At 55.1% G+C, this 15,502-nt stretch overlaps 1 protein-coding gene across 2 annotated transcripts; it reads left to right on the top strand.

Moving 5' to 3' along the window:
- The first annotated feature begins 5,780 nt into the window (after positions 1–5,780).
- On the top strand, positions 5,781–14,586 carry CHTOP (chromatin target of PRMT1). Of its 2 annotated transcripts, XM_072114483.1 has the most exons (6): positions 5,808–6,026; positions 9,877–9,958; positions 10,587–10,737; positions 13,449–13,632; positions 13,716–13,850; positions 13,945–14,586. In XM_072114483.1, exons 2-6 carry the CDS (start codon positions 9,894–9,896, stop codon positions 14,145–14,147), a joined length of 738 nt encoding a protein of 245 aa, XP_071970584.1. In that variant the 5' UTR covers positions 5,808–6,026; positions 9,877–9,893; the 3' UTR covers positions 14,148–14,586. The 2 variants fall into 2 exon arrangements, 1 of the variants encoding a protein (XP_071970584.1); XR_011848721.1 differs by lacking the exon at positions 13,449–13,632 and having other exon boundaries at positions 5,781–6,026; positions 13,945–14,084.
- Positions 14,587–15,502: the final 916 nt, after the last annotated feature.

The raw sequence follows: 15,502 nt of genomic DNA, 5'->3' as shown, positions 1-15,502 counted from the left end.
AGTACACAGGTCACTGCACATAGTACACAGGACACCGCACATAGTATACACTGCACATAGTACACAGGACCCTGCACATAGTACACAGGTCACTGCACATAGTATACACTGCACATAGTACACAGGACACCGCACATAGCACACAGGACACTGCACATAGTACACAGGACACTGCACATAGTACACAGGACACTGCACATAGTACACACTGCACATAGTACACAGGACCCCTGCACATAGTACACACTGCACATAGTACACTGCACATAGTACACAGGACACCGCACATAGCACACAGGACACTGCACATAGTACACAGGACACTGCACATAGTACACTGCACATAGTACACACTGCACATAGTACACAGGACCCCTGCACATAGTACACACTGCACATAGTACACTGCACATAGTACACAGGACACTGCACATAGTACACAGGACCCCTGCACATAGTACACAGGACCCCTGCACATAGTACACAGGACACTGCACATAGTACACAGGACCCTGCACAGAGTACACAGGACCCTGCACATAGTACACAGGACCCTGCACATAGTACACACTGCACATAGTACACTGCACATAGTACACAGGACACCGCACATAGCACACAGGACACTGCACATAGTACACAGGACCCCTGCACATAGTACACAGGACCATGCACATAGTACACAGGACACTGCACATAGTACACAGGACCCTGCACATAGCACACAGGACCCTGCACATAGTACACAGGACCCTGCACATAGTACACACTGCACATAGTACACTGCACATAGTACACAGGACACCGCACATAGTACACAGGACCCTGCACATAGTACACAGGACCCCTGCACATAGTACACAGGACCATGCACATAGTACACAGGACACTGCACATAGTACACAGGACCCTGCACATAGCACACAGGACCCTGCACATAGTACACAGGACCCTGCACATAGTACACACTGCACATAGTACACTGCACATAGCACACAGGACACCGCACATAGCACACAGGACACTGCACATAGCACACAGGACACTGCACATAGTACACAGGACACTGCACATAGTACACACTGCACATAGTACACAGGACCCCTGCACATAGTACACACTGCACATAGTACACAGGACCCCTGCACATAGTACACACTGCACATAGTACACTGCACATAGTACACAGGACACCGCACATAGCACACAGGACACTGCACATAGTACACAGGACCCCTGCACATAGTACACACTGCACCGCTCTTAGTAAATGTGCCAAACCCTTCCCATCAGGTGCAACCCTCTACCTAACTAGTACACAGAGAATAACTCCCGCTAATCATTATCTTCAGAGACACAACTTGTACCCATGTTGGGAAAATTCTCAACTCTTCAATCCAAGCCAAAGACCATGGATGGTCATACACTTTGTCATCCCGTGACCTTACCTTTATTTACATTTGCCTCACGACACCTCAATTATCTCTTCATCGCCCTCTTCTTCTTCTCATCTTATGTCCCACCTACCAACCACTGAGCTCGTCTCTTCAACGGCGTAAACCCGTCCTCCTCCCCTCTGTATAGAGAGATTTTTATATCTAACTTTACAGGATATAATAAAACATTGACGTCGATACATTTATCCGTGTCTAAAAAATGTTATAGTCGGGCTTCGAGCTCATTCTTAAAAGAACATTCTCCAAAAAAAATGTTATCCCTTGCCTTGAGTCCCAGAACACGTGTGTCCACTAAAAATGTGGCTCCATATCTCAAAATTATTGCCCACCGGAGAACAAGTCATCCACAAGTTCTTCGACTATCGACTTGTCTCTTGTTCTGTGCAGAAATTCTCTCCCATCTTTCTCCCGTCTTCTATCCATCCTACTTCAGCTTTTACGACGTCCTGTAATAATATCTTCTCATCACACAGAACTCTCCAAAGAAGTCCTCAACGCTGGAATTTGCCACGGACCTTTTGATCCATATTTTCAAAACTTACGCACAACCTCCGAAGTGCAACAGGATGCGTCAAAAAGATATGGAGATTTTACTAATGTCGGAACTAGGGCGAGAGGTAAGAAACAGCTCGTGATATGACCAAGTAAATTGGTAACATTTACTCCAGACGCCAAGACTTCCGTTATTTGTTTCCCGCTTCTACGACATGAACCGCTCTTTATGCAATGGGAAGATTTTTTTACAACTAAAATTTTTCCTTCTTTATAAAGTAATTGTTCGTCTTTCTTCGGTCCACTCCATTTATCAGGTTGCGACAAATCCCAATACAACGGCCAAGATCTTGAAACGGCTAGATGAAAATGGAGATGGGTGGCTGTACCTCATAGATTTTCTGATCATTGTGACTGAGATGTTTGTTCTATGAGAGCAGTGGAGCCCCATGGAGCCTTCTACTTCTCCACTCGTGGTGTCGGAGACTCACGTACAAACTTTTGTGGTTCAATAAACTTGAGAATGATGTTCCTTGTGTGTAAGAGTCTTTGTTCTAGGACAATATTGGGGCAGATTTACTTACCCAGCGGCGCGTTCTCTGCGCTGGATTCGGGTCCGGCCGGGATTCATTAAGGTAGTTCCTCCGACGTCCACCAGATGTCGCTGCTGCGCTGAAGAGCATGGGAACGCACTGGATTACACCGGCCTATCTTGGATGAAGGTAAGTGCAAGCTCCGCGACACGTTCGGTTTTTTAAATGCGACGGTTTTTCCGAATCCGTCGGGTTTTCGTTCACGTGCATGCCAGCGCCGAAGCGCCAAAATCCGATCGCATGCGCCAAAAACCCGGGGCAATTCAGGGGAAATCGGCGCGAATCGGAAAAACACGAATCGGGCCCTTAGTAAATGACCCCCATTGTCTTCTCTTTGGGGTATCTCCGTGGTCTGGGCTTTGTAGTCTTCAAACAATGGAAATAATGACACAGCGCAGGCAGTAAAGCAATGTCACACGTAACATGCAGACATATAGGGGGTCATTTACTAAGGGCCCGATTCGCGTTTTCCCGACGTGTTACCCGAATATTTCCGATTTGCGCCGATTGTAACTGAATTGCCCCGGGAGTTTGGCGCACGCGATCGGATTGTGGTGCATTGGCACCGGCATGCACGCGACGGAAATCGGGGGGCGTGGCTGAACGAAAACCCGACGGATTCGGAAAAACCGCCGCATTTAAAAAAGTTAATTGTGTCGCGGAGCTTGCACTCACCTTCATCCAGAATAGGATCGTGAACTTCAGTGCATTTCAGGGAACTTCAGCGCAGCAGCGCCACCTGGTGGACGGCGGAGGAACTGCCTTGATGAATCCTGGCCGGACCCGGATCCACCGCAGAGAACGCGCCGCTGGATCTCGAACGGACGGGGTAAGTAAATCTGCCCCATAAGCTGCTGCAGATAACCTGATATCAGGTACTTGGATATGTAGCGGATAAGCAAAAACAGGCTGGGATTTCACAACATTTTATTTTCAATATGGTGAAATGATGGGCAGCGTGCCTCGGGGGCCACCTGCTCCCTTCATCAGGTCCGAAATTATGGAGTAGCGAGCGGCATGAACTCTCTGGGGCTCATTTACTTACCCGTCCATGTGGCCATCCCCGATTCATGTAGATGGTGCGCCCCATATCCTGCATGTGTTGCTTGTCAGCTCAGGTCCGCCAGAGTTCACCATCTTCTTCACGGTGCATGTAAGTGCATGGCTTGCAACACAATTTTTAAGTTAAATCCTGCGCTTCGTCCCAAGCAGTCGGATCATCCAACGGTCGCCCCCCCCCCCCTCACGATTTCTGTTGCATGAAAGTCAGCGCGATTGAGCCAAAATCCGATCGCGTGCGACACAATCCCCTTTTAAATGCGTCGCAAATCGGAAAACGCCGGAATATCTGACGTTTGTGCGGTCCGCAGACCCTTAATAAATGAGCCCCTGTGTGTAGCGTCTGTGTAGTTTTCGTGGGTTTGAATGCCCCACGCGCAGTAAGTCTCGGTGCGGTAAGGGAACGCCAAGAGAATCGGCACTAGATGTTGGCGAGGTAAGTCCAATAACTGGGGGCATCGTGCATTGATCTTGGGCTGTAAATAGCAGGGCAAGCTTAACCTGATTACATATTATAGAAGAAGTCTGGACAGACATAAGGGGATAGGACCTATAGGACTCGTAATACTGCTGGGTCCGAGGGGGAATGTAGGGATCGATGGATAGTTCTAATCATGTATATCAATGGACGGCTGAATATAAGGCTGAAAAGGTATCACCGCCATCATAGCGAACCAAAGAATAAAAAGCAGAGGTGTCACTTGGAGCGCACAGTGAAAGTCGTAAAAATCTGAGCCCACAAGAACAAGACGCAAACGCGTTTTTTGGTTCAATTTCCCCACATTTGGAATTTTCTTCCAGCTCCCCAGAACACGGCATGGAATAAAATATAACGTGACAGAGAAGTAAAATTCATGACGCAGAAAATAAGCCTCACACAGCTCTGCACACGGAAAAATGAAAAAGTTATAGGTTTTTGATATTGCGGTGATGTACAATATGAATGCAATGTGTGAACGCAGCCTGAGAGGAATCCTACAGCACGTCCACGCGGTATTATTTATTCTCAACCGGTTTGTGGGTTAGATTTTCCACACGCGCCAGAGAGATCCCTAGTTTTGTGTGATCCCAGCGGACGCGACATTGTAGTAACAGACATGGCGTTTCATCCTCTGCGGAGGTTTTGCCGGATTTCTGGTGATATTTTTTTAACACTTTCTTTTACAATGGTGAAAATAGGCGTCACAGAGAAATGTATGGTAAAGACGTATTCGCTTACACGTAATATCACCACATCCAGCATGGCGGCCATAATCACCTCACAGAAGAAACAGCGGCTGCACTGTACAACAGTGGTAACACTCCGCATTTGTAGCGGGAATGACGGCCAGCCACAAGATGGCGGCGGCTGTTACCTCACACTAGGAACAGCTGCCACAGTATAGAACAGCTGAGGTAACGCACGTCCACAGTAGCGGGAATGACGGCCAACCACAAGATGGCGGCGGCTGTTACCTCACACTAGGAACAGCTGAGGTAACACTCCGCATTTGTAGCAGGAATGACGGCCAACCACAAGATGGCGGCGGCTGTTACCTCACACTAGGAACAGCTGCCACAGTATAGAACAGCTGAGGTAACACGCGTCCACTGCAGCGGGAATGACGGCCAACCACAAGATGGCGGCAGCGGTTATCCCACAGTATAGAACAGCTGAGGTAACACACGTCCACAGTAGCGGGAATGACGGCCAACCACAAGATGGCGGCAGCGGTTATCCCACAGTATAGAACAGCTGGGGTAACACACGTCCACAGCAGCGGGAATGACGGCAGCGGTTATCCCACAGTATAGAACAGCTGAGGTAAAACACGTCCACAGTAGCGGGAATGACGGCCAACCACAAGATGACGGCCGCGGTTATCCCACAGTATAGAACAGCTGGGGTAACACACGTCCACAGCAGCGGGAATGACGGCCAACCACAAGATGGCGGCCGCGGTTATCCCACAGTATAGAACAGCTGGGGTAACACACGTCCACAGCAGCGGGAATGACGGCCAACCACAAGATGGCGGCAGCGGTTATCCCACAGTATAGAACAGCTGGGGTAACACACGTCCACTGCAGCGGGAATGACGGCCAGCCACAAGATGGCGGTGGTTCCCACATCCCACACGATGACGTCAGTCCATCGTCTCCATGGATACAGCAGGGCGTGTCCTCCTTTCATAGGACGGCTATAGAAGGCTCCCGTGAATGGGGCGGAGCCGCGTTGCGCGCTGACGTCACGGGGAGACGTGCTTTATAGACTCTTCCATTTTGGGGCTGAGGGCTTCCAGTGCCGCCATTTTGTAGCAGTGTTACCCGTGGGGTCTCATAGTTCGCAGCTTGAGAGCCGGTGACCCAGCCCGAGGCCTCCTGCCCGCTCACACCCGCCACCTACAGCAGGCCGCCGCCATCACGTACACTACAAGGACGACAAGTAAGTGAGGAGGAGACAGCAGCTGGGGCGGCATCGTGGTGCCCGGGCCTGAGGGGCTGAGAGGGGGAGCGGTGTGGTCTGGGGGGATACACTGGAGCCCATAGAGGGGGGGGGGAGCGGTGTGGTCTGGGGGGATACACTGGAGCCCATAGAGGGGGGGGGGAGCGGTGTGGTCTGGGGGGATACACTGGAGCCCATAGAGGGGGGGGGAGCGGTGTGGTCTGGGGGGATACACTGGAGCCCATAGAAGGGGGGGAGCGGTGTGGTCTGGGGGGATACACTGGAGCCCATAGAAGGGGGGGAGCGGTGTGGTCTGGGGGGATACACTGGAGCCCATAGAAGGGGGGGAGCGGTGTGGTCGGGGGGAGCACTGGAGCCCATAGAAGGGGGGGGGGGGAGCAGTGGGGTCGGGGGATACACTGGAGCCGGTAGAGGGGGGCGGTGTGGTCGGGGGGAGCACTGGAGCCCATAGAAGGGGGGAGCAGTGGGGTCGAGGGGATACACTGGAGCCGGTAGAGGGGGGCGGTGTGGTCGGGGGGAGCACTGGAGCCCATAGAAGGGGGGGAGCAGTGGGGTCGAGGGGATACACTGGAGCCGGTAGAGGGGGGCGGTGTGGTCGGGGGGAGCACTGGAGCCCATAGAAGGGGGGGAGCGGTGTGGTGGTCGGGGGGTACACTGGAGCCCATTGAAGGGGGGGAGCGGTGTGGTCGGGGGGTACACTGGAGCCCATAGAAGGGGGGGGGGGGAGCAGTGGGGTCGGGGGGAGCACTGGAGCCCATAGAAGGGGGGGAGCAGTGGGGTCGAGGGGATACACTGGAGCCGGTAGAGGGGGGCGGTGTGGTCGGGGGGAGCACTGGAGCCCATAGAAGGGGGGGAGCAGTGGGGGGGGGATACACTGGAGCCGGTAGAGGGGGGCGGTGTGGTCGGGGGGACCACTGGAGCCGGTAGAGGGGGGCGGTGTGGTCGGGGGGACCACTGGAGCCCATAGAAGGGGGGGAGCAGTGGGGGGGGGATACACTGGAGCCCATAGAAGGGGGGGAGCGGTGTGGTGGTGCGGGGGGTACACTGGAGCCCATAGAAGGGGGGGAGCGGTGTGGTGGTGCGGGGGGTACACTGGAGCCCATAGAAGGGGGGGGGGAGCAGTGGGGTCGGGGGGTACACTGGAGCCCATAGAAGGGGGGGAGCAGTGGGGTCGAGGGGATACACTGGAGCCGGTAGAGGGGGGCGGTGTGGTCGGGGGGAGCACTGGAGCCCATAGAAGGGGGGGAGCAGTGGGGGGGGGGATACACTGGAGCCCATAGAAGGGGGGGGGGGAGCAGTGGGGTCGGGGGGGTACACTGGAGCCCATAGAAGGGGGGGAGCAGTGGGGTCGAGGGGATACACTGGAGCCGGTAGAGGGGGGCGGTGTGGTCGGGGGGACCACTGGAGCCCATAGAAGGGGGGGAGCAGTGGGGGGGGGATACACTGGAGCCCATAGAAGGGGGGGAGCGGTGTGGTCGGGGGGGATACACTGGAGCCCATAGAGGGGGGGAGCAGTGTGGTGGTGCGGGGGATACACTGGAGCCCATAGAGGGGGGGAGCGGTGTGGTGGTGCGGGGGATACACTGGAGCCCATAGAGGGGGGGAGCGGTGTGGTGGTGCGGGGGATACACTGGAGCCCATAGAGGGGGGGGAGCAGTGTGGTGGTGCGGGGGATACACTGGAGCCCATAGAGGGGGGGAGCGGTGTGGTGGTGCGGGGGATACACTGGAGCCCATAGAGGGGGGGAGCGGTGTGGTCGGGGGGGATACACTGGAGCCCATAGAGGGGGGGAGCGGTGTGGTCGGGGGGGATACACTGGAGCCCATAGAGGGGGGGAGCGGTGTGGTGGTGCGGGGGGTACACTGGAGCCCATAGAAGGGGGGGAGCGGTGTGGTGGTGCGGGGGGTACACTGGAGCCCATAGAGGGGGGGAGCGGTGTGGTGGTGCGGGGGGTACACTGGAGCCCATAGAAGGGGGGGAGCGGTGTGGTGGTGCGGGGGGTACACTGGAGCCCATAGAAGGGGGGGAGCGGTGTGGTGGTGCGGGGGGTACACTGGAGCCCATAGAAGGGGGGGAGCGGTGTGGTGGTGCGGGGGGTACACTGGAGCCCATAGAAGGGGGGGAGCGGTGTGGTGGTCGGGGGGTACACTGGAGCCCATAGAGGGGGGGAGCAGTGTGGTCGGGGGGATACACTGGAGCCCATAGAAGGGGGGGAGCGGTGTGGTGGTCGGGGGGATACACTGGAGCCCATAGAAGGGGGGGAGCGGTGTGGTGGTGCGGGGGGTACACTGGAGCCCATAGAAGGGGGGGAGCGGTGTGGTGGTGCGGGGGGTACACTGGAGCCCATAGAAGGGGGGGAGCGGTGTGGTGGTGCGGGGGGTACACTGGAGCCCATAGAAGGGGGGGAGCGGTGTGGTGGTGCGGGGGGTACACTGGAGCCCATAGAAGGGGGGGAGCGGTGTGGTGGTGCGGGGGGTACACTGGAGCCCATAGAAGGGGGGGAGCGGTGTGGTGGTCGGGGGGTACACTGGAGCCCATAGAAGGGGGGGAGCGGTGTGGTGGTGCGGGGGGTACACTGGAGCCCATAGAAGGGGGGGAGCGGTGTGGTGGTCGGGGGGTACACTGGAGCCCATAGAGGGGGGGAGCAGTGTGGTCGGGGGGATACACTGGAGCCCATAGAAGGGGGGGAGCGGTGTGGTGGTCGGGGGGATACACTGGAGCCCATAGAAGGGGGGGAGCGGTGTGGTCGGGGGGAGCACTGGAGCCCATAGAGGGGGAGCATTGTGGTCGGGGGGTACACTGGAGCCCATAGAAGGGGGGGAGCAGAGTGCTCGGGGGGAGCACTGGAGCCCATAGAGGGGGAGCATTGTGGTCGGGGGGTACACTGGAGCCCATAGAAGGGGGGAGCAGTGTGGTGGTGCGGGGGGTACACTGGAGCCCATAGAAGGGGGGGGGGAGCAGTGGGGGGGGGGGGGGATACACTGGAGCCCATAGAGGGGGGGAGCGGTGTGGTCGGGGGGGGGGATACACTGGAGCCCGTAGAGGGGGGAGCGGTGTGGTCGGGGGGGGGGATACACTGGAGCCCGTAGAGGGGGGAGCGGTGTGGTCGGGGGGGGGGATACACTGGAGCCCGTAGAGGGGGGAGCGGTGTGGTCGGGGGGGGGGATACACTGGGGCCGGTAGAGGGGGAGCGGTGTGGTCGGGGGGGGATACACTGGAGCCCGTAGAGGGGGGAGCGGTGTGGTCGGGGGGGGGATACACTGGAGCCCGTAGAGGGGGGAGCGGTGTGGTCGGGGGGGGGGATACACTGGAGCCCGTAGAGGGGGGAGCGGTGGGGGGGGGGGATACACTGGAGCCCGTAGAGGGGGGAGCGGTGGGGGGGGGGGATACACTGGAGCCCGTAGAGGGGGGAGCGGTGGGGGGGGGGATACACTGGAGCCCGTAGAGGGGGGAGCGGTGGGGGGGGGGGGGGATACACTGGAGCCCGTAGAGGGGGGAGCGGTGTGGTCGGGGGGGGGGGGGGGGTGTTACACTGGAGTCGGTAGAATGTTACGAGGGCCACAGGTCCTTTGGTCTCCCCTAGGGGCTGGATATTCTGGGCCTGGGGGCTGGATATTCTGGGCCTGGGGGCTGGATATTCTGGGCCTGGGGGCTGGATATTCTGGGCCTGGGGGCTGGATATTCTGGGCCTGGGGGCTGGATATTCTGGGCCTGGGGGCTGGATATTCTGGGCCTGGGGGCTGGATATTCTGGGCCTGGGGGCTGGATATTCTGGGCCCGGGGGTTGCTGGGGTAACTGTGTCCTGACCTCCCCCCTCTGTCCCCGCAGGTGGTCCCGGAGCAGCGATGGCCTCTCCATCAGCCTCTAAAGTTGTACTAAAGAGCACCACCAAGCTGTCGCTGAACGAGCGGTGAGGAAGCTGCACAACCTCTGCGTATCATCCCCCATGTAGCGGGGTTCCCCCCTGTGCGCCCCGCGGGGCCATGTGACACTGTGGGGTGTGGTAATACACAGTGACGGGGCGGCCTGTCCCCCCTTCTTCCACCTGTAATACAAGGGTTGTGGCTGCAGCCTGGTAGCATGTTACCTGTGCTGCGTGACACCCGCTGCTGTGTCCGAGGCTGGCGCACACGCGTGTGTGTGGCCGGCGCTGTAAGAGGCATGATGTGGGTCACCCTCCCTGCCCGGAGACCCCCACTGCGCTGTGGGGTCTTGTAAGAGGCGCCTGCTTTGCTCCTTCCTCCTCTTCTCCTCCTCTGTCTGCTCCTCGTCCCCCTCTTCTGCCATTCTCTTGTCTCTCCCTCGTGTGTCGTCCTGCCCCCCTGTTGTCTCCTGCGGTCACTTTTGGGGCCCCCTCTCCTCTGCCGTTGCCCTGTATTGTAGGTCTCCTTTTATTGCTGTGCATATGTGGAGGTATCGGAGGATAGATGACGGGCCACAAGATCCTGCCCGCTCCTCCTGGGGGGCCTTGAGGTACACAATGGTGGTGTCTTTTGAATCTTATTTAAACCCTCCCCCCATTTTGTTCGACCTTGAAGCTTTACTAACATGCTGAAGAACAAACACCCGATGCCCGTGAATATCCGCGCCACGATGCAGCAGCAGAGCCTGGCCAGTGCCAGGAACAGAAGACTGGCGCAGCAGATGGAGAACCGCCCGTCTGTGCAAGCCGCGCTCAAGCTCAAGCAGGTGAGACTCCGCCTCCGGGGGCGTGGCTGTGTACCCGCAGCTCGGCGCTGGCTTAGCCGCCATCTTGGATGCTGAGGGTCCTTGTGGTACATTGAAGCAAACCCTCAGCGTTACTGTAAGTAAGAATTGTCTATGGGTGAGTGGTGATGGGAACCGGATCCTTCACTGTCCTATGTTCTGGTACCATAGCCTTCAGGCAGAGCTGATCCAGTAGCGGCTGTCACCAGCCTTGTGTTGTACCTTCACCTCTGTAGGTCCTATAGTTCATGGAGCAGTCGCTGTCCTGTTATGTGACCTGCTAGTCGTACCGGCAGATGTCTGGTGGTGCTGTGCGGGTCGGCCTGTCGGGTCAGGACCTTGTAACAGAGGATGCAGCTATTGGGGTAGAGTAGTAGGTGCAGGAATACAGCGGAGAGGCCTGAATGAGCCGAGATGATAGTTATACAGGGTCCTATTCCGCAGCACAAGTTCTAGGACACGTACAAGGTCCTAGCGTGATCTTCATAGCAGCAGCTTTCCCCTACGTGGTCCTGGACCAACACTGCAGAAAGTTCTGGTACCTACTTCAAACTCTGTGACGAGTGGTTCTGTAGGGTCACATTTCCACACTGCTGAGTTCTGATTGGTCAGCAGTGTCTGTAATGGGAAGAATCTGGAACTTTCTGCAAGTGCTGAAACCACATGATACCGGAGACTTAAAGGCCAATAATAAACATTACTGGAACAAATAGCAGACCCTGATATTGTGACCTGCCAGCAGCAGCACTTCCTGTTCTGTGTCCTGCTGGCTTCCTGTAGCAGGACACAGGACCACAAGCCCCCTCCGTCACAGCAAGTCCTGTTTGCTGCCAGCGGGTCACATGATCAGACAATAGAAACTGCACCAGGGGAAGTGCAATGCCGGCCTTGTATCTACTGTTATAGCTTCTTATTAGTCCTAGCACCAGCCACGGCGTCCCTGACATGTGCCCTGTCCTTACCAAACACACACTTACCCCCTCATTGGATCCTCCACCAATCACAGAACAAGGTACAAAGCTCGAGGGGAAGATGAATGAGGGGGATCATGAAGGTTGCAATGTAGGGAAGGTGTTACAGGGGTCACGGGCTCTGGTCATGTGTTGGGGGGGATTAGCCGAATTCCTTCATAATTAATAAGGTTCTGGGACCCCCATAAACCTTAAAAACAAAGGGTCTTACATGCTGTGTCCTTAGTTTTCCTCCCCTTTGGCTGTACACTGGGAATAGTTTGAGGATTTATAAATTGTAAGCCACTACCTGGTTTGGTGGCGTCTCCTGATCTCTTAATTCCTAATGATACACCCCTACTTATCAGATGAGGGGGTGCTGTACATGGTGGGGTGGTGCACCTTCTCATACTTTACTATATATATATATATATATATATATATATATATATATATATATATATATATATATATATATTATTTATATTCTGTACCTTCCATCATGTATCCTGCGAGAGGGACCCCCATCAGCAGAGTCTGTGATGTGGAGGTGCAGTCATGGAGAGGGGGGGGGGGGGAGTGTACGGGCCGGGACTTAACCCTCATTGTTCTGGGGCCTCAATAGTTTCAGAATTGTATATACAGGCCGTCCCTGGGTTACTTACAAGATAAGTTGAATTTGTATGTTAAGTACAAACCTATAGAACCTAAGTTGAAACTGTATTTTATAATTGTAGATCCAGACAAAAAATTTTTCTTGCCCTGGTGACAATTGGTCCCATTACAGCAAAACGTTTTGAAACCCAAGGATTATGAATAAAGCTTCATTAGACTCCTTACAGCTGATCACTGCAGCCTGGGACTATAGTAACTCCCAGAGAGGTCACCAGGGGGCGTAGGGGTCATCTGTAAGTCCAGGTGTCCTTAAGTAGGGACCGTCTGTAATCATAAATCAGAAGCAGCCAGACCTGAAAAAATGGGATTACTGCTCCCCCCCCCTCGGTCCCTCATTCCTCAGTGGGGTCACCAGGGGTCAATCATGAGTTATGGGTCAGACATGCTAGCCTTAAATATTGCCCCGCTGGGGCCTGTAGCGGGCAGACACAGGCACGTAGTGTATTTGCACTGTATCTGTGGCTTCATGTCGGGGATGACACGATGTCTGTGGGGCAGGGAGGCTCCCCTATAACCGGAGCTGCAAGTTCTGATCCGTTCATGGAGCAGCCACCGCACCGGGACTGAGCAGTTCCTTGAGGAGCTCCTTCCAGAGTTACTGGAGATAAATGTCCTTGTCCTTCTCACTGACTGGGGGGTCGTGTGACGTCACTGGATTGTACCCCACCCCCTGGAATTAGTCTGGATGGTCAGTCTCTAATGCACATCTATCTACACAATTACTACAATCTGCTTTGGGACTTGTAGCAGTATAGGTTTCTATAGCTGGCAATGCTGCTGCGAGTACCTACCTAGAACTACTCTAGTGCTGAGGCCTCAGTGGTGCAGGAGGGACCCGGGGCCTGAGTCTTCTTCACCTGGTGCTGATGGCCGGTGCATTGATGGCTATGCTGCTGTAAGTTGTAGGTCCAGGCAGTGTGCAGGCCTCCTCTTCAGGCTGTAGATGTGTAGGTGGCCTTGTGCCTGATGTCCCCGGTGGCTCCCGTCTGTCGCTGTGTAATGACGATTGTCCTGCATTTGCCGTCTCTTCATTCCGTTTCTGTAATCTGTCTGATTTTCTCCTGCTAGAGCTTAAAGCAGCGGCTCGGTAAAAGCAATATCCAGGCCCGGTTAGGGAGACCGGTGGGAGGGCTTCAGCGAGGGGCCGGTGGAATGCGCGGAGCTGGGATTGGGCTCCGGGGGTCACAGAGGGGAGTCATGCGCGTTGGCCGGGGAGGCAGAGGAATGCAGCGGGGCGCCATGGTCATGCGAGGTGGGTCCTTTCTCCATTTTTCTGTACGTCCATTCCTGGTGTAGATGGCCTTGTAATGTTATGGCGTCTCGTGATCTTTCTAGGTCAGAACCTGCGAGGCCGAGGAGGTGGTGCTACCAGGATGGGCCTGAGGAGAGGAGGCATCCGAGGTCGAGGAGGTCCTGGTCGAGGTCTTATGAGAGGTGGACCATTGGGCAGAGGAGGAATGGGTGGCCGAGGTCAGTGACCTTTCTGATCGGGGTCGTGTGAGGTCACTCGTCTGGCCTGCTGGTGGTTCTGTTTCTGTGAATGTCCTTCTCCATGTGTCCACAGGCCGAGGTGGGGTGATGGCGCGGGGCAGAGGGGGCTTTGGCAGAGGAAGAGGCCGCGGTAGAGGAAGAGGAGCCATCAGGCCTGCACTGACCAGAGAGCAGCTCGACAACCAGTTGGACGCCTACATGTCAAAGACGAAAGGTCACCTGGACGCGGAGCTGGACGCCTACATGGCCCAAGCAGACCCTGAGTCTAATGACTGATACCTCCAAGCTTTTTATGTAAGAACTGTGTATTCCAGCGCCTGGCCCGGCGCAGGACGGTGCGACACCAGCTCATCGCCTCGTTTTAGAGTTCCTTTTACTTTTTGATACTTAGGACTCTTTATTTTTTTCTTTGTTTTGAATTTCTTATATTTTATGAATATGGAACGTATGACGTTGGCCGCATCGTGTCGCCCTCCCTGTGTTCTCGGGGTGATCTGCCGGCCACGTGGAGAAGGTTCGTTCTTCGCGCTGCTCCGTGTCGTCGCCCCCTGTTTTTAGTGCTCTGCAGTTTGCAGCGTCCCCCTCTTATCAGTTTGATGTGAATCTCATGACGAGACCCAGCAGCACCTGGAGTCTCCTCCGACTGCGGGCGCATCGCCTGCCGCCATGTTTATTACTGTGCAGTCATCATTAAACACTTTACAGTCCACGTAAACCTGTGCCGAGCCGTTACTGAGCATGGGGACTGCACGCATTGTAGATGTGAGGTCAGGTGGTGCCTGCTCTACAGATTCTAAGTCTAAACACCACAAGCAAGAGAGAAACTTGTACAGCAGTTTTTTTTTTTGCGCTATCCTCCTCAGTTTAGCCTGGCTGTGCTGATCTTTCCTGTCCATAGAGCTGTTTATAAAGCGTGTGGTGCCCTCCTCCTCCAGTTTGAGAAGTAGTAGCATGTGGATGAATAACACCCCGATGTAGAATAGTGTGGTACAAGATCTCTCCTGTTCCCCATCAATCACTCCATCCCAGTCTATGATTTGGCAGATCTGTTGTTGTTTTTTTTTTTTGTTTCCCCTCAAGCTTTTTCATGCTCTACTCTGCAACCCCCTCTCCCACCTTCTTAAGTGCTGAGAGTACACTCTTGCAAAGGTTTTACTGCTGGTTTCTACTATGTAATACATGCTCCGTGTGATCATAGCGGCCAGGCTACTCGCTACATAGATTTTGTATGTACACTATGCAGAGCTCAATGGATTTACATCTTAACCCCTTCACGCTCTGACTGATATATTCGCCATGGAGCTATGAAGGGTGTATGAAAAGGGCTCATGGGCTGAGCCCTGTTCATACAGAGATGGGTCTTTGCTGCGATATGCAGCAAAGTCCATCGCTAACACCCGCGGTTGGTGCATGGGCGCCGCCATGTTACCTCCGATCGGTTGCCATGGCCTTGGTTCTTCGCCTGACCCGAGGCTGATTGGCTTCTGCATATACATTACAATAAGCCAGTGGCTCATTGTAATGTATGACCTGCAAAAACTCCATATACTGCACTACAGTTGTATTGCAGTATAGGGTAAGAACGATCTGACTATCTAGGGTTAATGTATCCTAGATGGTCTAAGAAATAA

The sequence above is a fragment of the Engystomops pustulosus genome, chromosome 7, assembly GCF_040894005.1.
Source record: "Engystomops pustulosus chromosome 7, aEngPut4.maternal, whole genome shotgun sequence".
In the NCBI taxonomy this organism is placed as follows: Eukaryota; Metazoa; Chordata; class Amphibia; order Anura; family Leptodactylidae; genus Engystomops; species Engystomops pustulosus.
Note: the sequence above shows the minus strand (reverse complement) of the source record. Positions and strands in the feature narration are given on the sequence as shown.

Excerpts from the sequence above, each read along its gene's own strand:
- CHTOP (XM_072114483.1), top strand. The coding sequence starts at position 9,894 with ATGGCCTCTCCATCAGCCTCTAAAGTTGTACTAAAGAGCACCACCAAG. Across the intron at positions 13,633-13,715 it reads GGGCGCCATGGTCATGCGAG|GTCAGAACCTGCGAGGCCGA; the intron begins GTGGGTCCTTTC and ends TGATCTTTCTAG. Across the intron at positions 13,851-13,944 it reads AGGAGGAATGGGTGGCCGAG|GCCGAGGTGGGGTGATGGCG; the intron begins GTCAGTGACCTT and ends ATGTGTCCACAG.